This window comes from Plasmodium berghei (assembly GCF_900002375.2).
Source record: "Plasmodium berghei ANKA genome assembly, chromosome: 14".
Classification (NCBI taxonomy): domain Eukaryota; phylum Apicomplexa; class Aconoidasida; order Haemosporida; family Plasmodiidae; genus Plasmodium; species Plasmodium berghei.
This window is the reverse complement of record NC_036172.2, coordinates 947,820-961,987: the sequence shown is the minus strand read 5'-3', so window position 1 is coordinate 961,987 and position 14,168 is coordinate 947,820. Positions and strand designations below refer to the sequence as shown.

Sequence of the window (14,168 nt, the reverse complement as noted above, 5' to 3'; positions counted from 1 at the left end):
TTTCTATTTTTTCTGCACTTTTTTTTTCAATTTGTTCACTGAAACATTTTTCCTTTTTTATCTATGTCATAACTCCAAACAAATTAATCGAAAGTAAAATCTTTGTTTAAAACAGCATCGTCACTGTTTACGAAGACATTGTTTAATGGTATTTGTGCATTACTCATTTCATTATTAATAATAAATGGGAAATATTTGTATAATATTTTCCATGCTTTATTACAAATATTATCAACCTTTCGATCTTGTAATGCATCGATTTTATGCACACTATCACATTCTTCAAATAAATGCACATATGGATTAGCTGGTAAGTTATCTCTTAATTTTTTATTTTCTCCCATTTCTAAAATATTTTCTAATCCTTCTAAAGTTACAGAAATAATATTAGCATCTTCGACATCTAATAAATTAGATAAAGAATGTATAGCTCCACATTCTACAAGATATTCAATTTGTGACTCAGATCCACCAGAAGATGCATTAGATATTGCCCATGCAGCTTCTTTTCGAACCTCAAAATCTTCTTTCATTAAAATATTAATAAGTTGTGGTATAACATTATTATCAATTACTGCTTGAATTTGTGAAATGTTACCGGCTGTAATATTTGATAATGCCCAGCAAGCTTCTTTTTTTATACTTTTTTTTGATGAATTAAGTAGGCATGATAATTTTTGGACTGCATTTAATTTTACAACAACATCTGTTTGTAAATCGTCACCCGTAACAATGTTTCCAACAGTTCTTAATGCAGGTGTTTGTACTAAAAATGAACCATGACTTAATAATTCTACGACTCGCTCTGCTACTCCTGCATCTAAAACGGCATTAATATTTTCATTAGAACCATCAGATAAATAAGAAAGTGTCCAACATGCATCTGTTAATATTTCTTCGTCGTCATTATATATAAGTACAGCTAATGTTGGTAAAGCTTTAGATACTATTTCAAATTTTGGTGCTGGCTTTCCTCTGCATAAATTTGATAATGTCCATGCAGCATTTCTTATTAATGTTCTTTTATGGCTACTTCTTAATATTTTTAACAATAAAGGTAAAGAGTTTTGATTTAAAACATATTCTCGGCATTCAGCTGAATCGCCAGCAATATTGCCTAAAGCCCAAACTGCTTGTTCACATACATCTTCCTTTTCACTATTTAATAATCTAACAAGATATGGTACAGCATTATTATCTATAACTACTTTAGTTTGTTCTTGTGAACCTGAAGCAATATTTGTTAATACCCATGCAGCTTCAAATTGTAAATCTGTTTTATCATCGTATTTTAAAAATTCAACTATATAAGGGACTACACCTGAATTTATAACTTCTTGTATTGGTGGACCCTTTTCAATTGATAATAATTTTCTTAATTCTTTTGTACTATTTAATTGTGTTACATATTCAGAAGATCTTACACCTATAGCTAGGCTTGGAATTTTTTTTAACATTTCTAATGTATTCGAACTATTATTTGAGGATGTATTATATAATGAATCATTTGTTGAATCATTTTGATTTGATTTTACATAATTTATATTATATGAGTTATTTTCTTCAAGCCCGATATTCGCCATTACCATGGCTCTTTTACTTTCTAATTGACATTCTCTTTGTTGCTTTCTTATTTGTACTACCAAATCTTCTCTTTTTCTTCTTGTATCATCACAGTTTTTCTTAAATTCTTTTCGCCTCGCTTCAATTCTTCTATCCATTTTTTCTTTTTAATATATTTTTTAAATAATAAATGCCTAAAAAACAGTTGGTGTGCAATATATGACGCAATTATGGCAACTTTATATGTAGCTGCTTATTATTGGTGTGTTTATAGTAAATATGATAAATTATAAGAATGCATGTGCCTTGATATGAAATATTTTTAGAATAAGTGTATTATTGCCCAGACTTGATAAATAATTGCAAAAATATATATAATTATTATTTTTCGTAATTTTAATATGTCGTAAGTTCATGTGTATTCATATATTCATGGGTTACAAATGTATTTTTCTCATACATTTTACTATTCAATTTTACAAACATATATTATATATATATATGTTATTTATATGTATATGGTAAGGAACAGTTTGCAAATACCATTATAAAAATATTATGTTACTCATATAAAATATTATTCATATCTATTCCTCTATTTATGTATACATTGAAGCATACATATAATATATGAAATTATGTATTTTCCTTAGTATCTAAAACTAGAGAATTCTTCATATATATATAATATTATTAATATGTATGCATAATTATTTTTTTTCTTTTTTTTTTTTTTTAAAGAAAAAAAATAAGTTTTTTCTCAATTTTACAAATGTATATTTTTTAATGTATGGAATGCTTCCATTTTTTTTAATATGTATATGCGATATATATATAAAATAAAATTTTCATTAAAACAAGGCCTATTTCTTTTAATATATTCACTAAAATAAGCAAAAAATACGTCAATATATATATATAATTTACATAACATACATATTTAATGCATACTACATGCATAACATATAAGTAAAAATTTATTGTATATGAATTCGCCAAAATTTTGCCTTAAGTTTTACATTTTAATATTGTAAAAAAAATATTTTTTTTCATTTATTTCTTTTTTTTTTTTTCTAATCTTAATGATGAAATAGCTACTTTAAATATGTATTTAACATATATTTTTTACTTTCAATTTAAGAATGTGAAATCCAAAATATTATTTATGTGTTAAAGAATGTTATTCCAGTAAATTTAAATAATTTCTTAAAGCATTTATATATATTTTAAAGAAATTATTCGATTTTATTTTGTTCAATAAGCTCATAATTTTTTTAACTTTATTTTATTTTTTCCCATCGATTATATAATAGCTTTCAATAAATAAATGACCATAAGATAATAAAATTTATTTTTTAAGAACACCACAAAGGATAGAATTCTCCTTTAATATAAGAGCCTAATGAGTTAGTACACACATATATAATATAGCTATAATGCATTTTTTCTGTGGCATGAAAATCATTTCTTCCTTAATTCCTTGTCATTAATATAAATGAGAATTGTAAAAAAAAGAAAGTATTTTAAGAAATTATAATAGTATCATTTTTATGTGCGTAGTTCACTAGCAACTTCCCCCTTTATCCATTGCCCTACATTTTTAGTTTAGTTCCATGCTCATAATTATTATATACGGAAGGTATACCATTATATATATTTATTTGTATGTGTAATGTTTTACTTAGAATATGGTTATTATAATTTGATTGGAGATTGTAAGAATACCACAGAACGGTTAAATTGTGGGGAAATATATATTGTGGAAAATTACAACACTATTCATAAAAAATATATGAATAGAAAAAATATTAATGGTTAAAAGGAAAGTGGTAATAATAAAATTCCTCATTTAATTGGAAAAATAAAATGCTTGCTTTTCTATTCGCAGAGCAATTTCATGTAACACTTTTTTTTGAATAAAATATATATTAGTCCATTTTAAAAAATATATTTATTGGATATTTCTAAAAGTTTATCCTATTTATTTTTATTATTTATATATAGTTGTCTATGCTGGTAATGATATATCCCTTGTTTTATTATTATATACAAAGGAATAATACGAATAAATAGGAACATTTTATACTAATTAAAAATGTGTAAAAAATATCCTGTCATATGATTTTTTTTTGTATAATTAAATAATTAAAAAAAATTAATGTAACAATAAAAAGCTTTAAAAGGGATTTAAACAAAAAAAAATTCTTAATTAATTATAGTTATGCAACATGAAATTTAATCATGTAATATATAGAGATGATATTATTTTTTCTCCATGAAAACCATATATATGTATACATGTGTGTGTTGCCCACTTTCTAATGGAATATTTTTTTTAAGAATTTTTCCTTTTAATGAAAACGATAAATTCATTTTAATTGTATGCATCATTTTTATGAACACTCATATAGCTTAAGAAAAGTTGAATAAATACTTTAATGGGTTCTTCCTTAATTTGCTTATTTAGAATGAGCATATCATATATGTATATAATATAAATAAATAAACACATTTTCAAATATGGAGAAAACTGAATATATTCATCATGTTCATCGATAGATTTAATAAGATGAATTGACTGAATTCGTTTTGGCATCATACGAATTTTTTGACATTGATTTATTATAATAATCATCATTTTTTTTTTTATCAATTTTTTTGTCTTTTGAAGAATATTTATCGTTTGTTTTTTCTTTTTTGTTTTTTGATGCATATCTATCATTGGAAATATGGGCACTATCAACGGAATTAAATCTTCCTTTAGTTTTGTTTGAGTCTTTATATTTTGCTTTTGTATCTTTATTGTCATAATAAGATTTCGTATGCTTCTCATCATAGTATTTTTTGTCTTTATAGTTATTATATTTTTTATCATCTCTATAATTCGATGTATTATTATCTAATTTGTTGCTTTTATTATACTTTTTGTTATAATCATCGTCATTTTTTTCATATGAATCGTATTTATCGTTATACTTATCATTATTTTTATATTTATCGGTCTTATTTCTGTCATCTTTATATCTATTATCACTATGTTTATCACCTTTGTATCTATTATCTCTGTATCTGTCATCCCTATATTTATCATTTCTATATTTATCATCTTTGTATCTGTCATCCCTATATTTATCATCCTTATATTTGTCGTCCCTATATTTATCATCCCTGTATTTTCCATATCCATTTTCTCGATTCTTGTAATCTTCGTTACGATATTTATTATCATTATCGTAATTTTTTTTGTCGTATTTATCACCATACTTATTTCCTTCATACATTTTTTGTCTTTTTTCGTATGGATTTTTATCCTTGTAATCGTCCCTTCTATAATTGTCATTATTCCTATAATATTCATCATTATACTTTCTTTTTTTATCATAATAATATTTATCGTCATTCATTTTTTTATAGTCATCATAATTTTTTCGGTTACCATATTCAGAATTATTTCTTTCACTATTCCTATTGCTTTTAAATTTATTTGTTTTTTGATTATAATCATCATGGTCTTTATTTTTATTATCATAATATTTTTTTTGATTGCCCCCTACACTTTCTGAGTCATTGTGACCATCATCTTTTTCTTTTCCTTTTTTTCCTTGCTTAGAATATTCATAATTTGGATCATTATTATTATCATCACGCTCTTGTGAATATTCTTTTTTATTCTTATCTAAAGTTTCATTTTTATTTTTATGTTGAGAATTATATGAAGAATGACTTCTAGCTTCTTTTCTATATTTGTTATATTTCATATCTCCGTCATTTTCATGGCCATTATTTTTATACCCATAATATTTTTTATTGATTATACTATTGTTTCTTCCGGAATGTTTATTATGATAATAATCATTTCGATCATGATAATTATTAATTTTTTTTCTATAATAATAGTTTTTACTAGGTCCACCACTTCCCATTTTATAGTTATTATGATATCTATATCTAAAGGGATTTCTTCTATATGGGTATGGACCATTATAATATTTATCATTATTATATCTTGTATAGCCATTATTTTTTTTTTGATTATAATCATATTTACTAATACTTCTATTGGGCTTATCGCCATCATTTTCTTTTCTCTCTTTTTCATCTTTATTTGATTTGTTATTATCACTTTCATATTTAAATACCCTTATACTATCATCTTCATTGTTTTTATTTCTTTTCGGATTTGGATCACTAAAATTTGTATTTTTAATACGATCAAATAAATCCGCATTGTCAATTTTCCATTTAGGCATATCTGATTTATATTTTGATAAGGATTGACAAAAATCAACATGTATGCGTCTGTCATCTATAACAACATTATCCATTTCAAAGTAAGCATTTAAGCAATCTTCTTTTTTTTCAAATTCGATGAATGCATATTGAAGCGAATTATTTGTCACTTTATCCTTTACAATATTACATGAAATTATAGGACCAAATCTTAAAAATATTGTTTTTAAATCTTCTTCTTCAGTTATAGGATTTAATTTACAAACAAACAATATATTTTCTGGGGGTTTTAAATTGGCATTTGGAATGTCCCCTAATATTTCAAGCGTTAATGCACTTGCTTTGGCATCTTTATCTTTTAACTCTTCAGCCATTTTAATTTCTTTTGTTAAATCGTTTTCTAATTTATCATTTTCTGACTTGTCCTTTTCTGCTACTTCAGTTTTTTCTTCTTTTTTTATATCAGTGTCTTTCTTTGTTTCTTCGTCCTTTTCTTCATTGTCAACTTCCTGTCCTTTTCTGCCTCTTCTCATTACAGTTTCTCTTCTTCCTCGCCTTCCTTTTTTTCCCTCAACTTCTGTTTTCTCTTCAACTTCGATTTTCTCTTCTTGGTGCTCTTCATTTTCTTTTTTCTCTTCCTCTTTAGCACTCTTTCTATCCCGTCTAACATGTTTTCTGACTCTTTTATTTGGTGCTTTAGTATCAGTAGCCTTCTCTTCATTTTCTGGTTTTACTTGATCATTAGATGATCCTTCCTCATTGTTATCATTTTTTTCAGTTTCTATGTCTTTAGTTTCTTCTTCATTTTTATCCTGATTTTCCTCCTCTTTATTCGATTTTTTCAATATGCCAAAAGAAAACATATCTTTTCAAAAAATGGTAATTAATAGAATGAAAATTGATATAATGGGTTTATTCTATTATTCTTTGGTATTTTATTACTTTTACGGTTTTTTTCTTTATATTAATTTTTTATTAAAAAAAATCAAAATAATTATATTTAAAAATTAATATCAAACATTTTGTTTTTTTAGGGAAAACACATAAGTTCATGTTTACATAAATAAATATATTTATATATATGGCTATTGGTTTAAGATTTTCTCTTAAATAAAAAATCTGTGGAAAATATAATATGAAATTAAGAAGCGTTCTGTTATTATTTAATACCTATATTATATATATTTTAAATGATACTTGTAAAATAATTATATGCATAGAGAGATAATAAAATATGATAAAGGTAGGTATGCCATATTATATTGTTGTTTTTTGTGATTTATACTATATTATTATTATTATTATTATTATATATATATATATGCATATTTTTAATAGAATTTTTTTTATAAAAATAGGTGATAATATTTTTCCATTTTTTAAATAATATATTTTTAAAAATATTTTGTTGCAGTACAAAATTATATATATAATGCGTATTATTATTATATGCATATATGGGTAGTACTAAATTTTAATATATATATATATTCCCGTTATGAAAACAATTACAATTATTTATGTATTTTATTTATTGTATAATTTAAGTACTTTTATATATTTTTTTTATAAAGCCATAAGTATTATTTTTTCCTTGAACATGCTTGAAGCCGTTTTCTATGAACCATATTTTTTTTTCTCTCTTCATAATTTAATGAAATACCAATGTAATTAAAATATAGATGAACATTTATATTTTATATTCCCATTTTTTCAAATTAATTTGATAAAATTGTAATAAGAATGTTATATGTTTTTATTTATTATTTTATTAGTATTATATATCATTTAAATTAATCGAATATTAGCACTAGAATATTTAGAGACAGTTATTCCTATTGTAAATATAAAGTCGATAGGTTTTTATGTACACTATATGTTACATAGTTATATACATATAATAATATACCAACTATACTAACTATTAAATTACCGTCCTTCAAATAATAGTATAACCATTTACGCCCTTATAGATAGGTATTATTGCGCATCTCACAAAGATATATATTGAACCATTAATACCAATATAATATTCAACAATACAAAATAATATAATATAATATGTTTCTTATAAAATAAAAAAGACGATTAGCTCGCATTTTTGTAGAATAATTGCTTATACATACACATTTCATAGTATCATTGGTGTGTTATTAATAGATACTATATTACTCATTTTTTTTATTATAAAATTTACATTTCGGTTTTTATTTCGTGGGATATTGTATATATATATATATATGTATCCCACACGTCGAAAACAATTTATATGTTAAAAAATAGTGAAAAAAAAATAGAAATGAAATATATACATAAAATAATATGCATTTAGAGATTGTCTATTTTTATATTAATAAATATACTCGGATAGAACATATATATGCAAAATTATTTTGGTAACATATGTAAGAAAGTTCATATATATATCACATATATAACATAAGGATTAAATTCAATGTCAATATATATACTTCACGAATGAATATAAGTAGGTTTGTGAAATAAAATGTTTATTAGTATAAAACTGTAAAAAAAATGATGATATAATTAAGAGTAAACAAAAAAAATAATAAAATAAATAGTAACATAATAAACCAACAAATACATAATATACGAATCTCGAAATTTTTAGAAAAAATATCTCGATATGATTAAAAAATTTATCCATATGTATTATTAAAACTATTAGTATAATATATATTTGTAAATATATTAATTGCGCAAATGGTCAAAAATCCAACAAAATTTAGTATTTTCGGATAAAGGCACTTTCCATGTATTGTAAAGCTATACATGCTACTATCTACATCTTTTTTTATACAAATTTATTGAAAAAAAAAGAGATTAATGGTTAAAAATTGGCTTATATGTTTTCACTTGTAATTTTTTATTTGTCTTATATTTTTTTATCTTCTTCTTCCTCTTCAATCTTTTGTTCAATAAAATTAAAAGATTCTTTTACACAATTTTTAATTCTTCGATTGTATTCAATTCTATTTTCAACAAATAAAAGAGCAGCTTCTTGGTTTGCTGGACTATTGGGATTAGGGTCGCTAAGTAATGATTGTATTGATGTTAGAATTGCGGAAATATCATAAATCGGGCTCCAATGTTTTTGAAGAATATCGATGCATATATTTCCATCCATATATATATTGGGATGAAACATTTTCGTTAAAAATTTTACTTTAGGTGGTTTGTTTGGATACTCATTCCCGAACAAAAGTTCTAGCTGAAAAGTGCCTATACGCATGAAAAGGATAAATGAATGAATACGTATATATTTAAATAAATCATGATATAATGTACACACACAAATATATGTCCATATGCATTCTGATATTTTAGAAGAAACATTCTTTATATACCTCCTTCCCATGGTGTATCTGTAGGTCCAAAAATAACTGCTCTCCATTTCATAATATCATTTCCAATTGGAGAACCACTAACTCCATAAGGTGAATCGATTTGCAATTTTTTGAAATCTCGAATAAGTCTTTTTTTGGCTAAATTTGACATTTTATTATATTAAGTGAATAAAAAGTATAAAAAATATAATATAATTATATATAAATAACTATAAATATATGAATATCCCCCTTTTACAAATTATGAGCAAAACTTGTTAATAAAATTTTCCTATATTCGTTCTATTTTCTTCTATAATTAAAAATTTTAGGTGCCTTTACACGTAAGCCAAGGTAAATATATATATCTGTATGTGGAAAAAGGAAAACTCGTTTAAATTATTATATACTACAATTATACAAATTTTAACATATACAAAAAATCAATTAGCGATTTCCCCTTTTGGAGAAAGGCTTCTCGTCAAAAATGTAATTTTTGAAAAGTCATATAATTATGTAAGTGCTTATATTATATGCATACGTACATATATGTATATTTTTAAATGTAATATTCAAAAACTATGCATTTATTTTACTTGTTTTTTATTTCTATAAGACTAGCCAAAAAATTATAATAGATATTCTTATCTTTATATATATATATATGTTATAAATATGACTTTTCATTGCAATACAGGCTTACCACTGTCTTTACTAATATGCATAAATGCTGATATGATTTCTATATATAGTTATTTTTTGTTTATAATTTTATATACAATAAATATGAGGTAAAAAAAAAGATGAATTCAACATATATAATATATATATATATATATATGTTAATTTATATATTCTTATAAAGGTTACAAATTAACAAATTATATGGGCTTTCCTAATAAAACTATATATGTATATAATATTAATAATTTTATTTCATATTTTTAATAAATTAAAACATATAAAATAAAGTATATAAATATTATGTAATAGCATAAACATAATTATTTATATGCCAGTATTTGATACAAATGTAGATAATAATATGTATTTACTATGCTTTCTTAATTTTCTTGTGATATCATTTTTTATACGCGCTCCATGATATTAAGGATTTTTTTTATGTATTTAGAATTCAATTCTTAGGGGTATTTATTTATTTATATATTTTTTTTTTTCTATTTGTCATATATTATTCATTTTTTTTAATTGTTAATCGAATGGATATAGAAATATTTATACTAATGGGATATACTTTTGTATAACACTTTAAATTTTATGAAGAAATGAAAATATTGCGATTGTAACAATTACAAGCGAAGCATGCGTAAATTGATATAATCAAGAATTGCTTTATATGTATATGAGTATCATTATATATATTTTAATCTATATAATTAATGCAACGAAAAAATCACCACAAAAAGAGATCGCTCTGTTATAGCAAACATGTAAGGATAACCATGTATGTATAATATTATCGAAGCGATAATGTATGTTTATTTTTTCCATACAAAGGACAATATCTTATAGTTATTGCTGTTCATTAACACAGAGTATATTTTTTATTTTAAATAAAAAAAAAGAAAATGAATAAATATAGACTTATTTAGTATACTCATATACATGGATAAATAAGTATATTATATATATATATATATATTTTGTGTGTATAACATTAAAAAAAAACGAAAACATCATAGAGCAATGCGCAGAAATTTTAGCAATCCAGTAAAAGTTTGTAAATTTTATTATCGTTTCTTTAAATAATTTTACAGAATCGTGATTATATGAATATCCCTGAAAATAATTATAGCATTTTTTTTTCTGTTTTTTTATCCACATTTTTTTCGACGTAATTTAAAAAAAATGCCAAAATATTACTGTGAATATTGCGATATATATCTAACACACAGTTCACCAGTAGGTAGAAGACAACATAATCAAGGTAGAAAACATATTAGCGCAAAAATTGAATATTTTCAAAATTTACTAAGAGAAGAAGGTATTACACCTCAAAATTTTTTAGGTTTTTTAGGAAATCAAGGATATAATAATACTTTAGCAAATCCAATGATGAATAATTTTATGCCTGGAAATTATAATGCATATATGAAATATAACCCTATGAGAAATTATCATCATTCAAATAGAAATTCAAATTATCAGCATTCTATTGGTATGCATAATAATAAATATTCAAGAGCAGGCTATGTTCCCCCTGGCTCTAATAAATATCCAAACAATCATTTCCACAATAATAAGCGTATTAATAATATTCCAAAGCCTTATAATAATTATACTAACAAGCCAATCACAAATAGTTCATATAAAAATGATAAACAAGATTATAGAAATAATAATGAGAGTAATGATAATATGAATAGTAATAATTTTTCCAATTATCAAGTGAATAAGGAAAATGCGAATTTTGTAAATAAAAATAATGAGCAACCCAATTGAGGGAAGTATATATATTATATAAATTTATATCAATTTATGAATATGTATATTATAAATATATTATATTCCATCCAAAGAAAAAAATGAAAAGTTGAAATTAACAAATTACGATTGATACAAGTTTTTTTTCACATGAAATGTTAAAGTTATAAAGATTTTAACATTCATAGGAAGCTATTTGCCATAATTATTTTTAAATAAAGAACATGTGTAAATATATCATGAGCAATAAAATGACTATTCATTTGGCTATATGGATATTTCCAATTTATAATTCACTATTAATTTATATTTTTTATTTCAAAATTGTGTATTTTTAATGATATGCAAGCATTGTTTTGCTTTACCTTGTTTTTTATACGTTTTATTTGCTATTTTTTTTAATTTTAATATGACGTTTATTTTTTATATTATTTTAATATATATTTTTTGTGTCTAAAAAGCGAAAAAGCTAATAAGCCTATACATAAGTAAATAAATAAATGAAAGAATAAAAAATATACAAGCATTCCCATTTCATATATATTTCGAACGTGTGTATGCTCATATAATGCCAATAAGTGATATAAGCTATATATTGTAACTTTTATTCTTTATATTTTCGCTTATTATATTCATATAAATGAGCAGTTTATTCCGACTTTGTGTAAGTATCAATTTTAGTTTACTCTTAAATATATTTTATAATATTTTTTTTAAATTATGGATTTCCTATTCGATTAATTAGACAAATTATTCCGCTCATTCATAAATTGGCATTACTTAAATTAATAATATATTAATATGCATATTGCACTGGTGTTATATTGGTAGTAACTATTTGTTTGGAAAAAAAAGTATTATTATATGCTTTGTGTATTTATTATATTTTTTTAATATACCAATGATCATTTAATAAGGGTCAAATTAAAGGTTTTTTGAAAAATAAAAGCCATGAAATGTCTTGCCAAAATAAAATATAACAATGCAACATATTTTACACATACACGCACATATATATATATTTAATAACAACAAATGCTAATGGAGATATAAAAGTCACATATATGAACAAGTAACATGCGTATTCATCAAATAACATGTAAATATATATATATGGTGAGTATGTCAAAAAAATTAATAGTTAAATGAATGATAGGAATCAGTTAAACATACAATTGCATGCGTGCGCAAGTGAAAAGTTAAAAATATATAATGCCAGTATAAGTTCATTAAATATAAATAAGTATTAAAAAGAAACGCTATATAATAAAAAAAAATGTAAAAAGAATTAGTTTTATAATTTCGCCTCTTTCTTATAATTTTTTTTTTATTGTCAAAAACAATCTTCATATGCATGCTTTGAGTGTTTTTTCTCATGATGTTCTTTCAAAATTGATTGATTAACTGTACACATAAAAGTGTGTCTACATAATTTACAAATGACATTTAAATTTTTTGAAGCATCTTTTACTGTGCTGTTTGGTTTTACTTTTTCATTTCTCTTTGAAGATCTTATTCTATCAACATCCCTTTGATTACCTCGTGTCATCTTTTATAAATTACTGTTTCCCACTATATAAATATATATAATATGGTTTTAAATGCTGATATTTAATATTTTTACTTGTGTATAATAGTTGGGAATATATACATATTTCATGTATTATTATATATATTGTAAAAAATCAGGGGAAAGGATAAAATTTAAAATTTTAAATTTTAAACTGAAAATTTTGGAAAGTTTGTGCTATTTAAAGCGGAGAATTTTATTCATCAAAAAAAGGCAAATTTAAAGAGATAATAAAATCCTATTTTATTAAAAAAAATATTGGGATAAATAAAAATAGCAATAATTATATATACGGAAAAAATCATGTATAATTTCGTTAGTAAAAACATATTATCGATAAATTTATGTTTTGATGAGCATAACATAATCATTTATTTTTTTAACATAAGAAGTGGTATTATCTGATGCCTTTTATATAATAACGAATGATAAAATATGTAAATAAAATAATATTTATTGTAGTTATTTGTTAATATGGAAATTAATAGGCTTATAAATATATTTTTCCAATTTCATAATATATTAAATATTTTTTTTATTTAAGCAATTACTATTATAAAAATAAGAAATGTATACTAATTATTATACTTTTAGTCTTACTCTTTTTAAATTTATGAGCAACTTCATCAATGAGCTATTCATAGTATCTATGATATCCATTATATATATTTTACAATTATAATTAACGAAGAATTATGATGAATTTATAGTTTTTATTTTAGTAGAGATTGATTGAATGTGCAATTGACGCTTTTTTATTTTTCATTGGTTTGATTATATGGTTATTCTATTGTTTCATTATTTCGGGGGTTGGCTTAATAAAGGTATATAGTGGGAGCTAAATATATGCGCCACAAATTAGTATTTATGAATTCATTCAATCTACAAATATATATAATTGGAACTATTTTGGATAATTAATCAAAAAAAATGATGTAATGATTCTAAACAACACCCTAAGATATTCTATTTATTTAAACGCTTTATCAATATTATTAATAAAGGATTATAAA

The 14,168-nt window shown here is 23.0% G+C and overlaps 5 protein-coding genes across 5 annotated transcripts; 1 reads left to right on the top strand and 4 right to left on the bottom strand.

Moving 5' to 3' along the window:
- Positions 1-83: 83 nt before the first annotated feature.
- PBANKA_1425100 (karyopherin alpha, putative) lies at positions 84-1,721 on the bottom strand (the record flags this gene model as incomplete). Its single annotated transcript, XM_034567591.1, has 1 exon — positions 84-1,721. The coding sequence occupies one exon, from the start codon at positions 1,719-1,721 to the stop codon at positions 84-86; it is 1,638 nt and encodes a 545-aa protein (XP_034424073.1).
- A 2,403-nt stretch (positions 1,722-4,124) lies between these two features.
- Positions 4,125-6,656, bottom strand: PBANKA_1425000 (RNA-binding protein, putative; the record flags this gene model as incomplete). The annotated part of the gene is made up of 1 exon (XM_034567590.1): positions 4,125-6,656. One exon carries the CDS (start codon positions 6,654-6,656, stop codon positions 4,125-4,127), a length of 2,532 nt encoding a protein of 843 aa, XP_034424072.1.
- A 2,033-nt stretch (positions 6,657-8,689) lies between these two features.
- On the bottom strand, positions 8,690-9,312 carry PBANKA_1424900 (ubiquitin-conjugating enzyme E2, putative; the record flags this gene model as incomplete). The annotated part of the gene is made up of 2 exons (XM_034567589.1): positions 8,690-9,036; positions 9,162-9,312. 2 exons carry the CDS (start codon positions 9,310-9,312, stop codon positions 8,690-8,692), a joined length of 498 nt encoding a protein of 165 aa, XP_034424071.1.
- A 1,697-nt stretch (positions 9,313-11,009) lies between these two features.
- Positions 11,010-11,603, top strand: PBANKA_1424800 (U1 small nuclear ribonucleoprotein C, putative; the record flags this gene model as incomplete). Its single annotated transcript, XM_034567588.1, has 1 exon — positions 11,010-11,603. The coding sequence occupies one exon, from the start codon at positions 11,010-11,012 to the stop codon at positions 11,601-11,603; it is 594 nt and encodes a 197-aa protein (XP_034424070.1).
- Positions 11,604-12,918: 1,315 nt separating this feature from the next.
- Positions 12,919-13,134, bottom strand: PBANKA_1424700 (conserved protein, unknown function; the record flags this gene model as incomplete). The annotated part of the gene is made up of 1 exon (XM_034567587.1): positions 12,919-13,134. The coding sequence occupies one exon, from the start codon at positions 13,132-13,134 to the stop codon at positions 12,919-12,921; it is 216 nt and encodes a 71-aa protein (XP_034424069.1).
- Between the last annotated feature and the right edge of the window lie 1,034 nt (positions 13,135-14,168).